Raw genomic sequence first — 15,137 nt, 5'->3', positions numbered from 1 at the left:
ATGCTTATCTCAGATGAGAACAGACCTATAAGCAAACCCAAAAATTAATGATAGACCTGTTTCTGCCTAAACTCAACATGTGAGGCATATCAAAATTAACCATGTTGATAACATTAAGAAGTTCTGAAAGAGGTTAACTGGATGAGTTTATTAGAAATGAGAATAGGAAACTGAAATAGTTCATAGGTTATACTTTACAAATACTAGTTGCATACATAGTGATTTTTCTCTGCTGTATTTCTACACCAACATGTTTTTTTGTTATTTAACTACATAAATCATACAATTTCCTTAATGCTTGCTAGTGAAAAGAATTGAAAGGCTTCAAGAAAGGTAGCATGTTTGCTTTCAAATTATGTGCAGGTGCTAATATTGAGCAAGGCCATGCAGCCTATTTCTTGGTATCAGATATGTTTTCAGTTGCAACAGAAGAAAGATTAACCTTGGCACACCCTGTGGCAAAACTCATGTTGAATGGAATGAGATAGTGAAGTGAGTTCTCTGGATTTAGTATGCTTCACAATGTGATATGCATCTTTGTATTTAAGACTCTTCTTTCTATTTAAGACTATTTGAGAATCATTTCAGCAAATGAATGAGTGATAGTGGTCATACCTACTGTTCACAATAGGATTTGTTTTCCGGGGTGTTTAAGTCTTGCTTTAGAGATGAATACGTAAAAATAGACAAGCAGAGCCTTGCTCGCTTTTTCATCCTCGTTTAACTTATTGAATGCTTGTATTGTAAGTTTTACTGCCAGATATTGCCTGATTTCAGCACCTTCCTATTTTATTTATATACCAGTTTTTCTTTTATAAACTGTTTATCATTCTTTAAAATTTCCCTTAAGTGAGAAGATTGTCAGCCTTTCTTAATAAGGTTTTTGGCAACAGTATTAATGCTTGATTTTTAATGCCTTTCTAAAGTTAAGCGTCATTGTACTGAGGTAGAATCTGTTAAGGAAAGAAAGAAGCAAGCAAGCAAGCACTAAATGTTTTAGAAAAATCAAAATCTTCCTGGCAGCACATCCTTAACTGTTAGCACTAAAAAGTATCTTAATTGTAGTCATTATTCTAAGACATGACTAAGATAAACTTTATTTGTCCATGGGATTTCTGACTAGTTAGGGGGGTTGTGCTATTAATGTAGTTTTGATTAGTACGGGCGGTCTGCTGATGCTCAAAGTTTTTAGGTTACATAGTTTGAGAAAAATGTGTTCTGGGCATCTAGTTCAAAATTTTAAAAGCATAGAGGGTAGGGGAGACAATTATTTCTAATCCAGATTTAGTGCCAAATATTATTGCATTTCTGTGCATAGTGCTGCCTCAGCAGAACCTCTGCTTGCTCACTATATGTAAATTATGTCTTTTTTTAGATACCCATGTTAGAGCGCACAGCTTTGAGCCAGGAGCTTGGCGGTGTGGATTCTGAGTGTGTCCATTCTGGAAAAGCATTTGAGGAGAAGTCTTCAGACTAGTTTTGACCTCAGTGAAGATAATTAACTGTAAAATCAATTTCTGACATTTCGACTAGTGTGTTAACACAATTCTTGGGGAGAATGTTAAATGGGATTAGGGAAACGTATGTATTTGGTCCTACTTTTGAGTCCTGCTGAAATCCTGTACCTCATTCTGGCATCCAGAATTCAAGGTCCCTTCAAAAATTGGAGAACTTGGAAGGTAGTCACAAGATTTGATTTGGCAGAAGGTTATAAAGAGCAAAACTGTTTTTTTGGCAAGGAGCTTAAGAAGTGACTACTCAGTCCAGAAGTACATACATGGAGACTAGAAATCTAATAGTGAAGCCTGTTCAGTCTGGCAAAAGTATTGTGAGATCCAGCTAGTGAAGTGTGAGACTATAGAAAGTACGTATTTGTAACATTATTTAACAGGCTAGAAAGTACATATTTTTAACAGTGACAGTAAGTAGTTATTGGAATAGCTTGCAAAAATGGTTAGGTTCCACCACTACTTCCTAAAGGTTAAATTTCACTGTAAATAGATTGAGTCCTATGTATGTTTTAAATTAACATCAGGCTAAGTATTTGTTATGATTCCTTCGAGCCTCAGTCTCTATGGAGATTGAGGTGGAAATGTTTGAGACTGGAATACATGATCATTTAAATGTTTTGGGCAATATTTTTCAAATTCTTTGAAAATACATGTGCATTTCGAGTCTCCTGTCTCCATGAATGCTGGATTGTAGGTATGCTTCAGGGTTAATTCTTAAGGAAGAAGGAATATGATTGTGCGCTACACCGACTTTTTATTGGTACGCTGAACCAGGTAATTGAAAATTTAAGAGCAAGTTATTAGGCTTCCTCTAAAATTCCACGGTATTTGTAACTTGGACTAAATATTGGTGTGGGAGAGTGGTAATAAACAAATGCAGCCTTCACTGTACCTCACCAATGTTGTCTTTTAAATGGTGTCCTCATAAAAAGGAGCGGGTATGGAAAAGGTCTAGGACTTACTGACAAGGAAGGAAAAAATCTGAGTAGAGAGAAGAATGTAATGCAAAAATAGAACTGGGTAAAGATACAAACACCCCTGTGATTAATTAGCTCTTGTGTTGGATGCGCAAAGACGACTGGAGCATTTGCTTTGAGTATCCTCACAAAGAGTGGCAAAATTTGTATGGAAGACCTACTGGGTAGAAACGTGGGGTGATGTGACTATACTGAATAGAGAGGAAACTTGAGTTTCAGCTGCTGTTCTGGTAAACATTAACACCTGTTTGTTTAAAGTGCATCTACAAGAGAAAACTGAGACCTTATTAGAATATAGATTTGTCTGGCATTTGCGGTATTCACCCGAAACTTGGGAAATGGCTTCAAAATACCCACGCTAGTTGTGTCAGTGAAGATTCAAACTTGCTCAAAGCTTGTAGAAACCTAAGTAACTAGTTAGCAGAGGAAGTAGCATAGCTGGAACAACACAGTCTGTTAATATTCAAGCTAGCAAGCTTAAAGCTAGTTCAGTTATGTCTGCACAAGCTGTAGCTACGCCTTTAAACTGTTTAGATCACATTTGAAGTGCAATTTATTATTCTTATCTTACAATAAACCAAAAATGTTGCTTTTAGAAAGAGTGTCCAGAATGCTAATTACACAGGAGTATACAGTACGTTTTCATGTACGTGTGGATGAAGCCAATCCTGACAATATTCTGAAAGCGTGGAAAGACTTATGACCCATAGTTTGAGAGTTCTGGGTGGAGCAGATGGCTACATTACTGTGTCAGCTTTTATTGGATTTATGTTTACAGAAGTATCTGTAAAGATCTAGTGTAATCGGCTTTTCTCAGTGATTTCAACGTGAAGTGCTTAGTGTATGTTGAAGGATAATCAGGCAGCTCATTCTAAAGGAGGAGTGAGAAAGCATTTTCTATAGGAAGATGACTAGGAATTCAATTTTGTGCCTCTTTTGCCTGTGCATTCTTTGCATATTGTTACAATATTCTTTACTGAATGGTTTACAGTTTGGGTCTTGACTCCCTGAGACTAGTCTGTAGCACACCTGAGTTGAAAGGTCGAAGTCCAAGACACACATCTTTCTCTGTGGAAGAATGCTAATTAATGCATGTTTTCCTTATCTGTAATCTGGGTAAGCAAGTGGCCAGTTACTCTGAATTGTTCAGTCTATCCATAATTTTGCACGGCATTTACATGCTAAAGTGAATCCTATTGACAGAATTTGGATTGCTCACTGTTAGAGTTTAACCAGAGTTCTTAAACTACTGATATTTACTAATGTAAAAAAAGAAGAAAAATATTACTATTACGCCATAAATTACAAGACTTTTGGGTTCCTTTTTCTTCTTTTTTATTATTTTTTGAAGACACCTTGTTGCCTGAAAGGCTTCATAGAGGAAACTATGATACTAATGAGATGGCACTTTATTCATATGTGGTATATTATACATATGTTTGGTATGGTATTTGTATTTATCAGTGTGAAGATTAAGCATTTTTATAGATTCTAGATGGTAATTTGGTGAGGAAGAAAACTTGATAGTAGTTAGGAAAGGAATGAGTTTAACAGGAAAAAAGTGAGACGAGGAACAATAGAATGGAAAAAACAAATGTGTGGATGATGAGGAAAATGATTAAAAATAGGTAGAAGACAAAAGCAATTCTATCTTATGTTTCACGGAGTGGATGCTGTCAGTATGTGTAAAGCATGTTTGGTAAAAGTGCTAATAATAAGCTCTGATGTGTATGCTAGGCTAATGAATTCAGGTAATGCAGGTTGCTGGTGAGCTCTCAGTAGGTGGAAATTGAAAGAGAAGGCCTGACGTAGCTTCTTCCCTTTGTGGTTTTATTTGAAAGCTTGTTTAGTATATAGAAATCTACTCAGGTAAGAGTAATTTCAGATACCGTAGTCTGTAAAAAATAAAAAAAATAAAAAAAAAAAGGAAAATTAATTTTTTTGAGGCCTTTTGTGAAAGGAGTGAAGTAACCATTGTTACTTGAGATTTCATTTAGAGCTTTTAGTTATTTTGCTTCTGTGACCCACCTGCCTGTCTCTGTAGTGGTGTAGAGTTGGTGGCTGGTATTGCTTCAGAGGGTGATATGAGAAAACACTGTACTGCAAAAGAATACAATAATCTTACTGAAGTAGCTTGTTTCTAGAGACTTGTTTCTCTTAACTGGGAGGAATTCCAGTTTTGTAAGCCTATACGTTTCTTAATTCAGTTCAAGTGATGACCAAAGACTGCCTTTTTCTTTAAAACAGTGTTTCTTTTTATCAGTTTTAGATCTTCCTTTCCAACTTCACTGGTTTCTGTTCCTGTATTAAATAATACTTTTCAGCTTATAATTCATACAGTTGTTGGCTAATTTAATTTCTTTAGGTCGTATCTGTAGATTGTTCATTGTTGAAGTGTTTTGGTAAATATATTTAAATGTGAAACATTAAAAATATACCATTTTATGCACTTCATCTATCTACTGGTTTTGGTGTATAGTCTCACTTGTGTGAGACCATGAGTTTAGGTCAGAAGAAATTGTGTTAGACTTCATCAAGCACCGTCTGCTCTCTGTATAGGTTAACTGACAGCACATTTTAATATATTAGCATTTTCTTGAACAGTTAATTTTATATAAAATGTAACACCCCTTCAGTACTTCTAAAATGACAGTGTGTCTAAGTGCGTAAAGCATTTAGCTTGTAATTATAGAAAGATGTTTATAGTTTTTGTAGTTCATGGTGTGGTCTTTCTACATTCTACCAACCCTGGTTAGGCAGGCGCAGTTGTCCAGAAACTAAATCCATGCACCTGAAAATACATCCACCTTCTTTTTTCCAATGAAACATTTTAGGAACTTTAGATACTGTTAAGTATAGTTTTCAGGTATCACAGTTCAGTAATCGAACCTTTACATATCAGTATTAGTGTCCAAATGCAAAGGATTAGGTCAACAGAAATTTTTCATGTGGAACAACAAGTATCATTATCACGTGTGTTTTTTGGGGAGAATGATTCAAATTTAGCTAGGGTTGTTGGTAGTGATGCTTTTTTTAGTATCTCCTGTAAACTACTAGCATATTAAAAATAAATCTCTCTAGTATATATCTGTAGGATATCTATTGCACCAAAACGTTAGGTACTAAAGGATTAATACTGTCAGTGATCCACTTCATAGTAGAAAGGAGCAGTGGATCTATTAGACATTTGTCTTATCAATCTTCCTTAGACCTCTGGCCAGCACAAAGTATGTCAGTACTGCATTGATCACAGGTGTTCACACATAGACTCTAAATTATGTAGGAAATATCAATTTTGCTCCTTTTTCTCTTTGTCAAGAATACCAGCTATGCAGGCGAATTTCTTGAACTGTGTTTTGAATTCCACAAAATGCTGTACTCTCCTCAGTAAACTAAGCACCGGTTAGTTTGATCTATGCCTTCTTTGTCTGCATGAGGTAGGCAGGAACTGCATCTTCAGTATACTTTTTGTTTCAGAAGCTGCACGTACAACCCTTGCTTGGTACGCAGCTGTTCTCAGTACCCTGTGAGTATTTGTACACCTGAGCTACAACAAAAGCAGAAGTTTTTAGAACAAAGTGTTGAGGTTAAAGAGAAGATAGGTTTGTTTGCCTTCAATTTAAAAAAAAAAAAAAAAAGTGCTGGTATTTGAACCTCACTGGAATGTAGCCTTCATTATGATTCTTCAGGTTTCCAAACAAAATGATACTTTCCTGTTTTTAAGTGTTATTTTTAAGCTTAATTTTGAGTGTTTTCACTTACTACTTAGATCTTTCACACTAACAATGTTGATAAACTTTTGATAAGCGGTTTGGGGGAATTGGTCAGGTAAGAGAAGTTGTGTAGTACATGATTGAGTTGAGCGATCAGTCTGATACAATTACAACTACATTGTTGAATTCCTTTTAACGTGTTTAATAAATTTGGCTTTAAGGGATGTGGCTATGTCTGAATACCTGCTTGCTATTCAGATGCCAAGCTGAATATTAGCTTGCAGTTCCTGCTTGGACATTCAAATCATTGTGGGGTTTTTAGCGTTTTGGTTTGTTTGTTTGTTTGTTTGGGGTTTTTTGTGGTGTTTTGGTTTTGTTTTGTTTTGGTTTTTGGGTGTTTTTTTTTTTTTTTTTTTTCCCTCTAATCTAGGATGAAACAGGTGCCTATTTAATAGACAGAGACCCGACCTACTTTGGGCCAGTGCTGAACTATCTCAGACATGGGAAACTGGTTATTAACAAGGACCTAGCTGAGGAAGGTAAGATATTGCTAAATCTCTTGCTTTCTTGTCAGTTGCTTATTATTTTCACTGCTTTTCAGTCAGCAAAACTAACTTAAAAGTAGATGGTAAATCTTAATCAGTGTAGCATTTCAATCTGTTTCAAGCAAAGCTGATAGGTATCGTGCAGTTACAGTATATGCTGTCATTTGAGTGTTTTGAGAATGATTCCTGATTTCATAACCCCCGTCCCCTGTTAGAACATAAATACTCAAACATAAGGGCACGTGCCTTTTATGGTATAATCATGTATCTTTCCTTTATGACTGCATGAAATATTTGGGTTTAGTCTTCTTCAAGCAAAAGAATACTGGCTGTGAAAGAAGCTTTAGAAGATGTAAAGCAAAGTAAGAGTTAAGTTCTGGGATGTTCAAATATGTGGAATATGCTCTTGAAGAGTAAATTCTGCCCCCAGCTTCTCCCTCCCTATCCCCAATTTATATCGATTTTACCCTAATGGACATGACTGTTTTAAACAATATAGTACTAAAACTGTATTGATAAGGTTCTGAAGAAATCGATCAAAGAGAAATTATATTTCACATTATTTCCTGCTAATATTGTTAGACTGTATTTCTATGTACATTGTTAAACACATAGTATGTGTGGGGAACAGGTAAAGCTTGAACATGTGAGTGGGAGCAGTCTGTAGTGTATCTTCAAGCTTTTGTTTCACGGTCTAAGATCTCAAATGACAGGAAGAAAATTTTTCTGAACACTAGCAGCTGCAGAGCTTTTCAGTAGGACTATTTGAATTTCTCTTTCATATTCCAGCCTGAGGCAGGACCTGAGCTATGGTGGTCCATCATCAGTCTGCTCTGGAATGGCATTTGTGCTCTTTTTTTTGTTTCCTGCCTCTCATTCTGTATGTGAAATGGCATCAGTTTTCTTCAGGTTTTTTTAAGGACAGTTTTTCAGAATGAGCTAAACTTTGAACTACGTGTGCCTGAAGGAAGCCAGAATTGATAGATTGGTAAATGAACTTTTCCTAGGGGGAAAAAAAAAAAAAATCATTTTCTATAGCTGTAGAGAAGATAATCCTAGGAACTGGTTGGTGGGTTTGGCCTGGAATCTTTGGTTACACTCTCTTTCCAAAAAAATGTTCTCATACTAGGTGTACTGGAAGAGGCTGAATTCTACAATATCACATCACTAATAAAACTGGTAAAGGACAAAATAAGAGAAAGAGACAGCAAAATCTCACAGGTGAGGCTGGTTTTTAGTGTGTTTTTTATTATTTGTTCTATGGCAACTAGTGGGTGGGTTCAATTTTTTTTTTTTTCCTTAACTGCTCATATCCCCGTGAGATATGGAATGGCTGCCTCCATCACTGGCTGAGCTGGAACCATTAGTACACAAAGATTAATATTCTTAACCGCCAGTACCTGCCAGTCTGCTTACCAAGGGCACAGGCATATCATTGCAGTTCTTGTTCCCAAACTGAAAATATTCTGAAGAATTGTTCCAAAATGTCTGGTAATAGTAGAATTTGTCATAATACCATTTCTGGAAATAGTTATTTTAGAAAACAGCTTTTGTAGAATATATTTTTCTCATATACATTTAAATACTCTGAATATGCTGAGGTTGCCTAACTACAGTACAACTGCTGTTTGTGCAGTATGTTTATAAAGCATACATACAGATGCTGTTTAGCTCCCGTCATATGCTTTTGTAGCAAAGTTAGTTTCTGTATTTGTAGTGCTCTGTGGTTGAGAAAGCTCTGCCTCTTCTCATAGCAGCTCATGAATATTTCTTCACGAAAGTGAATATGATAGAGAAACTGTTAAGTAAAGAAAGTATTCAAGTTTGTTCTTTAACTCTGCTACTCTGGCCTTCCCGGATAACTGAGTCTTCGTGGAGATATTACAAACTCATGTTGCCAAATCTCTCTTGAAGCTGGGTTGTGGGATAGCAGAGTTGCTCTGATAGCATTTTCTAAAGGGTTTCAGCTGAAACAGTCCTAGTTACTCATTGCTCTGGATGGGAAACTTTGACAGAGAAATAAAGACATTTTTGATTACGGTCAGACATTCCTTAAAGTTAGGTAGGCCTCTGCAGAACCTCAACATTGATTTTTAATTATGTGGTTTGCTACCACATGGAACGATAGGTAAGTCTTAAGATTATTTTGTTTTTACTGTTAAGTAGCACTTTTAGTCCCTGAAACATTCATGAAGCATTGAGTCTTTTGTAAGGTGATTCTGAACAGATGAGATTTCTTTAAAAAAAAAACAAAACCAAGGTGTTCAAGATAGTGTTGCTTACCATTTCTGAAGAATAAGGGCAACTTTAGACAAGTCACAAACATAGTGATTTCTGTGCTATATTGAGCATCTTATATTTCTTCTTGAAGGTACCAGTCAAACATGTGTACAGGGTGCTGCAGTGCCAGGAAGAGGAACTCACTCAAATGGTTTCCACAATGTCCGATGGCTGGAAATTTGAACAGGTAAAAAAAACATACGGGATACAATTACAAAGTCTTCTAAGAATTCGGTTATGTGAAAGAGGAGTATAAAGTCAATTCTATGCATCTTTTTAAGTGCAGTCATTTGCAGAAATTGAATAGATAACGATACACAGTTAAGTTAAAATTTGATATTTGTATTCTTATTTGTCAGAGAACAAAAAAACTGTAGCTTTCCAGGGGGTAAATTGTGCCTACTTTCTATAAAAACATCTACATCATGTTTGAAACGTAATTCTTCAGTGTCTACACACAAACATTTGAAGGGTGGATAAAGCAAAATTAACTAATACAAGTTTATACGAATGGTAGGTCAGATATAAAGAGCTCTGGGTAAAAGAGATGAGCTTGGGACGTAAATGTTTGTCAGGCCCAAACAATGGTTCTTCAGATAAAGGACTGATACACATAGGAGGGTAAACTTAACCAGCATAGATGTGATGCTGGATAGGTGTGAGCTACGTAAATGTTTTCGTTCTTTGCACTGCATAAAAATAGCTTTGTGTGTACATTAAAGAATACATTATAAAATTGGAAGATCTTTCTGTTATCTTTGCTAATCTCTGTAAATAAGAAACTAACTACGTGACCTCTTCATCCTTCACGTTCCTAACCTACCTGAATATTTAAACTGCATTGGAGCAATGAACCTGTTAACCCTGGATTGAGACACAACTGCTCAGCCGCCAGCATCTTTTTCAGTGTCTGGTGCCAACTATAGGAGAGAATGGAATAAGCACAAGCCTCTTAACCCTGTGCAATCTCACTCTAATAATGCAACAAAGCAACATTTTTAAAAAGTACAGCACACAAAGGTAAAAGAGAATGTTTTGTTTATATTCAATGAAATGTGTAAGGTGCTGGTGTCATGGAGACAGCCATGCTCAAATACACTAAACCAGCACAGAGAAAGCTTCTTGTGCTTCAGTTCTTCAGCTCAAGTATTACCAGGTCTGTTTGGCATGCCAAAAGCTGAATGTTAAGTTCCTGAAAAAAGCTCCCACTTAATGCACATGACTGGTTTTTGACCAGTGCATTGGCACAGGTTTTTTTACATTCTTCTTTGTCATGAGAAACTAGCTTTCATTACAAATAGAGATTCTTTACTTTTTAACAGATTAATTGATACTATGGCTTTTACCTGTCCTAAAGCCTTGTATTCTTTGTGGGTATTGTACTTGGGAGTAATAACGCTTTTGACAGTGCAGCTGCTGAAAGAAATATTATAATATCTTTTAGAATTTAGAATCTCTTTTAGAATTGGAAAATTCCAGTGGTTTTCTTGAGCGTTATGACCTTGTTTCATCCAGCTTTCTCCCTACTTCCTCCCTCCCCCATGTTGCTCTCTCTTGGACACATAGTTTGAAGTAGATAAACACAACAGCTTTACGGTCTCATAATACTCAGTTCCTCATTATCTAAGACTAGGTCATTCTCTCCTTTGGTTGTATTGCAGACCTGCTTTTAGCAGACATCATTCACTTGAAACATGATTAGAATATTCTGTATAATCTAAACATTTTCATTGTTAAGATTTGAGAACACTGTAGCATTTCTGTAATTTTTTTATCTTGTCTAAACCTGTGTTGCTCAGCAGCCTGCTTCCTTCAGAAGCAGTCTTTGGGGTGGCACCTACCACGCTTTGTACATATTATCATTGGTGGGGTAGAAATCATCAGCTTTTTCAGAGGAGTAATATTCCTGTGGGTTGAGAGTACTTGTGCTCTGTGCCCCATATAACATGTTTAAGTGGTTGTTTTTGATCAAAAATACTTCTTTCCCCTTAACGTTCCAAAATTTTCTTGTAAAATACAATTGGATGTGGTGATTAAATAGGGGTGAAAGGTGTTAAACTTCTGGTGCACTTACGCAGATGTATTGGTGCACTTTTCCAAAGAATACGAGTGAAAGCGCTGCTAGAATACCGCAATTATGTATCCGTCCCAGTCCAAAAACTACTGCCAATAGTTGTGCTGCCCACTTTTGTGATTTCAGCGGGTTATTTTGTAGATGATTTTTAGCTTCAATTGTTACCTCTTCAGGCAATGAGGAAAAACAACATTTTGGCAATACTGCATAATAAGAAACTTCGGGCTTTACAAAATTGCTACATACAAAGGCTTTAGACAGCAGTGGTGTGTCAGTCGTGTAAATTTTAATGATTAATGTAACCTGAGTCAGTCACCATAATGCTGTCTTAAATATGTTCACTATATGAGGAGGACAGTATTTAGCTGCTGCCTTCAAAATTATTCACGTAATAATAGCAGGATAAAAATAAATTTACTGTTCATGAGCCTTCTCATCAATAGTAATCTCCAGTTTACTCAGAATAGGCAGTTGTTGTCTAGTCCTTCACCCTTAATTTAAAGCTCTAATCTTTCTCAAGTGCACTGACAGGCTATGCCTTAATTTAAATGGGCTAGGAATTGTCATGTATTACTAAGATAAAATATTTTTTGTAGTAACAAGTTGGGAAATTTAGCTGAGGTTGTTCTGAACTTCCGAATTATTAGACGTTTGGCAAGCATGAGTAGAGTTCTTGGTACTGATTTTTATGGCAACAAGACAATTTTTTCCACCCCAGTTATCTTCTTGGATCTTCTGTAAATTACCCCTTCTAAAACCAATTTAGAGCACTAAACTTTTTTCCTCTAGTTGACTTCATATGTTTCCTTAGCTGTATTTTGTTTATCAATATCTGGAACAAGGTGAAGCTCTTTCATACCCAGGCTTGATATATTGATATATATAACACTTTCCAGTTTTATATCCACGTTACCATCTGCACTTGGCAAGTATGGCAGGAAAATAATGCTTACTTTCATAACACACCAAACTTTGTTTATGTTTTTCAGAGTAGTTGGCTACACCACAGAGATATGGGGAGTTTTCTGACTTACTATCAGTAACTCTTACCGTCCCTTGAAATTACAAAGGGCTTTGCAACTGCCTCTGTAAATTTTAAGTATGTTGAAATGAAAGTTGTAGCTTGATAGCAACCTGTTCTAGTGGCAAGTAAATGTTACCTGAACGTTTGAGCTCATCTGTTATTTGTACAATTTGGATAATGGTATGTGCTTCAGCTTTACAAAGGTTTCTTTTTGTGTTTTGCTTTGATTGGTTATTTCAGCTTGTCAGTATAGGTCCCCAGTACAGCTGTGGCCGGGCCCAGCAGTCAGAGTATCTGCTGATAGTGTCACGGGAAGTGAAAGGGGAAGAGAGATGCTTCCAGAAATGCTGCAGTGAGGTGTGTCACACCATTCTTTTTGCCCTCACACTGATATGCTTGGCCTCCTTGCATTTCTGCTGCTTTCAAATCATTCCACTTTATTCCTGGATGTACAGCACATAGTAATTTGTGTGTATTTGTGACTGGCTTTTATTTATATTCACAGTATTTCATTATACATTATGAATGTTCATATTGTAAAAATAATAAACAAAAAAACCCTAGTTATTTAGTCAAAGGTTTTTCTTAAGAAGAGTTCTTACCTGCTCAATAGGTAACTTCTTTTCCTTAAATCTTCCTCCAAAGTTAACAGCCTTTGATCCATACTTGTTAAGTAAACGTGGTACAATTTAAACATTAGGAGCCCTGTAAATAAAGCTTTGCGTTCACTGGGTTCAGAAAGGGATGTTTCTGTGTTAATCGTTGTTCCAGTTTCAGTGTATTTCATCCACCTAATAGCCAGTTAAGTTCTGAGTTTGAACCCTTTATTTCTGGTAACTCAGAACTTAACTGTTTTTTTGGGGGGTGGATGAATTATATTCCAACTGGAACAACGAATAACAGAATTTTTCAGAAATAAAATATGGAGGAGTGAGGGGAGAACAAAACCAGCAGTTTTAAATCTCGTCTCAAGTGGGAAGAACATCCTGGGATTTTTTGGCTTTATTTTTTTGTTGTTTTGGGGTTTTTTCCTGCCTTGAGAAATCTTGAAACCCAAACGAAGACTCATAGCTTCAGTCATTGGCTTTTTAGGCTGTCTCATCCTTCCTGCTCCCCTCGCCCTCAGGTCACAGCTTGTTTAATTGCTGTGTTACCTTCTCAGTGTTCAAGAGTTTGGGAAGGATTTTTTGCTAACCAGTAACATTGGAGGCAGTTTCCAGTTCTTTACATAGCTGTGCTTCATTTTGAAGTGTCTTATGTGAATTGATTTGGGAACCTGGTGTTCTGTAGTATTTTCATCAATAAAATACTTGGAGTACTTGTTCTTTCCTTGCTATATATATGGTTATTCAGTCTGAAAGGTTAGTATAACATCATGAAGATAACATGACAGTAAAGTGACTTGATATGAGCAGAACCTTGTCTATGCGTTTACAGGGACACTTAGCCATGCAGTTCTAGATTTTAAACCTGGACTCTTGCCTAGCTATGTTCCAGAACCTGCTGTCAGTGTACCAAGCACTATCTGTTTCTTGCAGTTGCATAGGTAACATTTGGAATGTGGAACTAATGCACTGGGTTTGCAGACTTTCTGGAACTGAGTAGGAAATGTGGCCTGTTGTTAAGGATGCGTGGGGTACAGGCAGCATGATGTTATTCGTGTGTTCATGTCCTAGATAGCTCAAAGTAAAGTTCAACATAATAAAATGGGAGATGGGGGAAGGCAGTGAAGAAATGAAGGCAGGTATAAAATTTAAAAAAAAATAAAAATCTGAAAGGGAATGAATTTTCCTTCCTCCTGGACTTGAAGTCTGACAATTGCATTGAGAGACCTGAAATAAATATGCTTGCAATCCTGGTGTCTGTCATCAGTGCTGAGTTTTATGGCTGATGTGCATGTATCTTTACAGCCTTTTGCAAATCCTTTGAGAAGGCAGTAGAATGAACGCATTAGAACTCTAAAAGGTGTAGAGGTCATTCTTACCGTCATGCAACTTAATTCTGTAAAAAAAATTGAGGGGAGGACTTTCTTTTATTCTATCAATTGTTAGTTAGTATAATTAAAAAGAAGGGGGAAAAAAAAAAGACAAGCTTTCCAAGACAAGCTTTTTAGTGTACAAGGGGTTCACCACATTTGAAATAGAAGCAGTAATATTCAAAGTATAAGAATATTTAAAATAGAATTTGAGAATAATTGTTACGAAGTTTACTCAGTTTTGAGAATCAGACCATCACAGAAAGAGAAGGAAATTGGTAGTCATGAAGTAGGAGAGTTAGTTAATACGAGTAACTCCATAGAAAGACAGGGATGCTGTTTGTACAAGTTGGAGTCTTTATTTGTAACGGGAATACTGTTGCTAATTTGTCCTGTAAATGTACAGTATAGACTCTGAATGAATATTGTTAAACCAGTATAGCAAATCTGTATAGGCAAGTTATTGAAATGTGCCTGGTTTTGAGATCTGTCTCAGTTCAGTTAGGCATGAGATTTGTTCACCTCAAAAATAAGGTTCCTAAAAGTGATGCACCAACCATTTTGCCTATTCATAGGGATATTTTTAGGTGTACAGTCATTGATTTAAGACAGGAAGGGATTCATGTATTTTGCTGCCGTTGAGTAACTTGATACAGGGATCATTTGACCTATTCTCTCAGCTATACCGCTTTTATAATCTGTTTTTCTTAAATAGTCTTTTTTGAAAGACAGAGTTATCCTCTCACAGACCTGCAGACTTAGTAAAAGTTCTTCAGAAAGTTACATCATTATTGTCCCTGAAATCATTCTTAAATCTTTCCTCTTTGAAAACAAGCCTGACCATAGCTAGGCATCAGGTAGTCTCTGTCCACCTTTACTTATGTGAAACTGTTGGGGTTTTTTAACTTTGTCCTTTCTGATTGTTATCTTTTATCTTACTTAAAAGTTCAGATTTATGAGACAGGAACTTCCCTGTTGTTATTTCTTTGTCTATTCAGGAAAATCCTAACCTGTATTGGCACATCAAGGAATATAATG

At 36.3% G+C, this 15,137-nt stretch overlaps 1 protein-coding gene across 1 annotated transcript in view; it reads left to right on the top strand.

Annotated features, from left to right (window-relative positions):
- KCTD5 (potassium channel tetramerization domain containing 5) overlaps positions 1 to 15,137 on the top strand; it is a 32,951-nt gene that overhangs the window by 3,783 nt on the left and 14,031 nt on the right. Inside the window, exons 2-5 of the mRNA XM_059826265.1 lie at positions 6,632 to 6,740; positions 7,876 to 7,967; positions 9,118 to 9,213; positions 12,365 to 12,481. Coding sequence (XP_059682248.1) covers positions 6,632 to 6,740; positions 7,876 to 7,967; positions 9,118 to 9,213; positions 12,365 to 12,481 — 414 coding nt within the window. The remainder of the gene's footprint in view (positions 1 to 6,631; positions 6,741 to 7,875; positions 7,968 to 9,117; positions 9,214 to 12,364; positions 12,482 to 15,137) is intronic.

The sequence above is a fragment of the Gavia stellata genome, chromosome 18 (assembly GCF_030936135.1).
Source record: "Gavia stellata isolate bGavSte3 chromosome 18, bGavSte3.hap2, whole genome shotgun sequence".
Classification (NCBI taxonomy): domain Eukaryota; kingdom Metazoa; phylum Chordata; class Aves; order Gaviiformes; family Gaviidae; genus Gavia; species Gavia stellata.
Note: the sequence above shows the minus strand (reverse complement) of the source record. Positions and strands in the feature narration are given on the sequence as shown.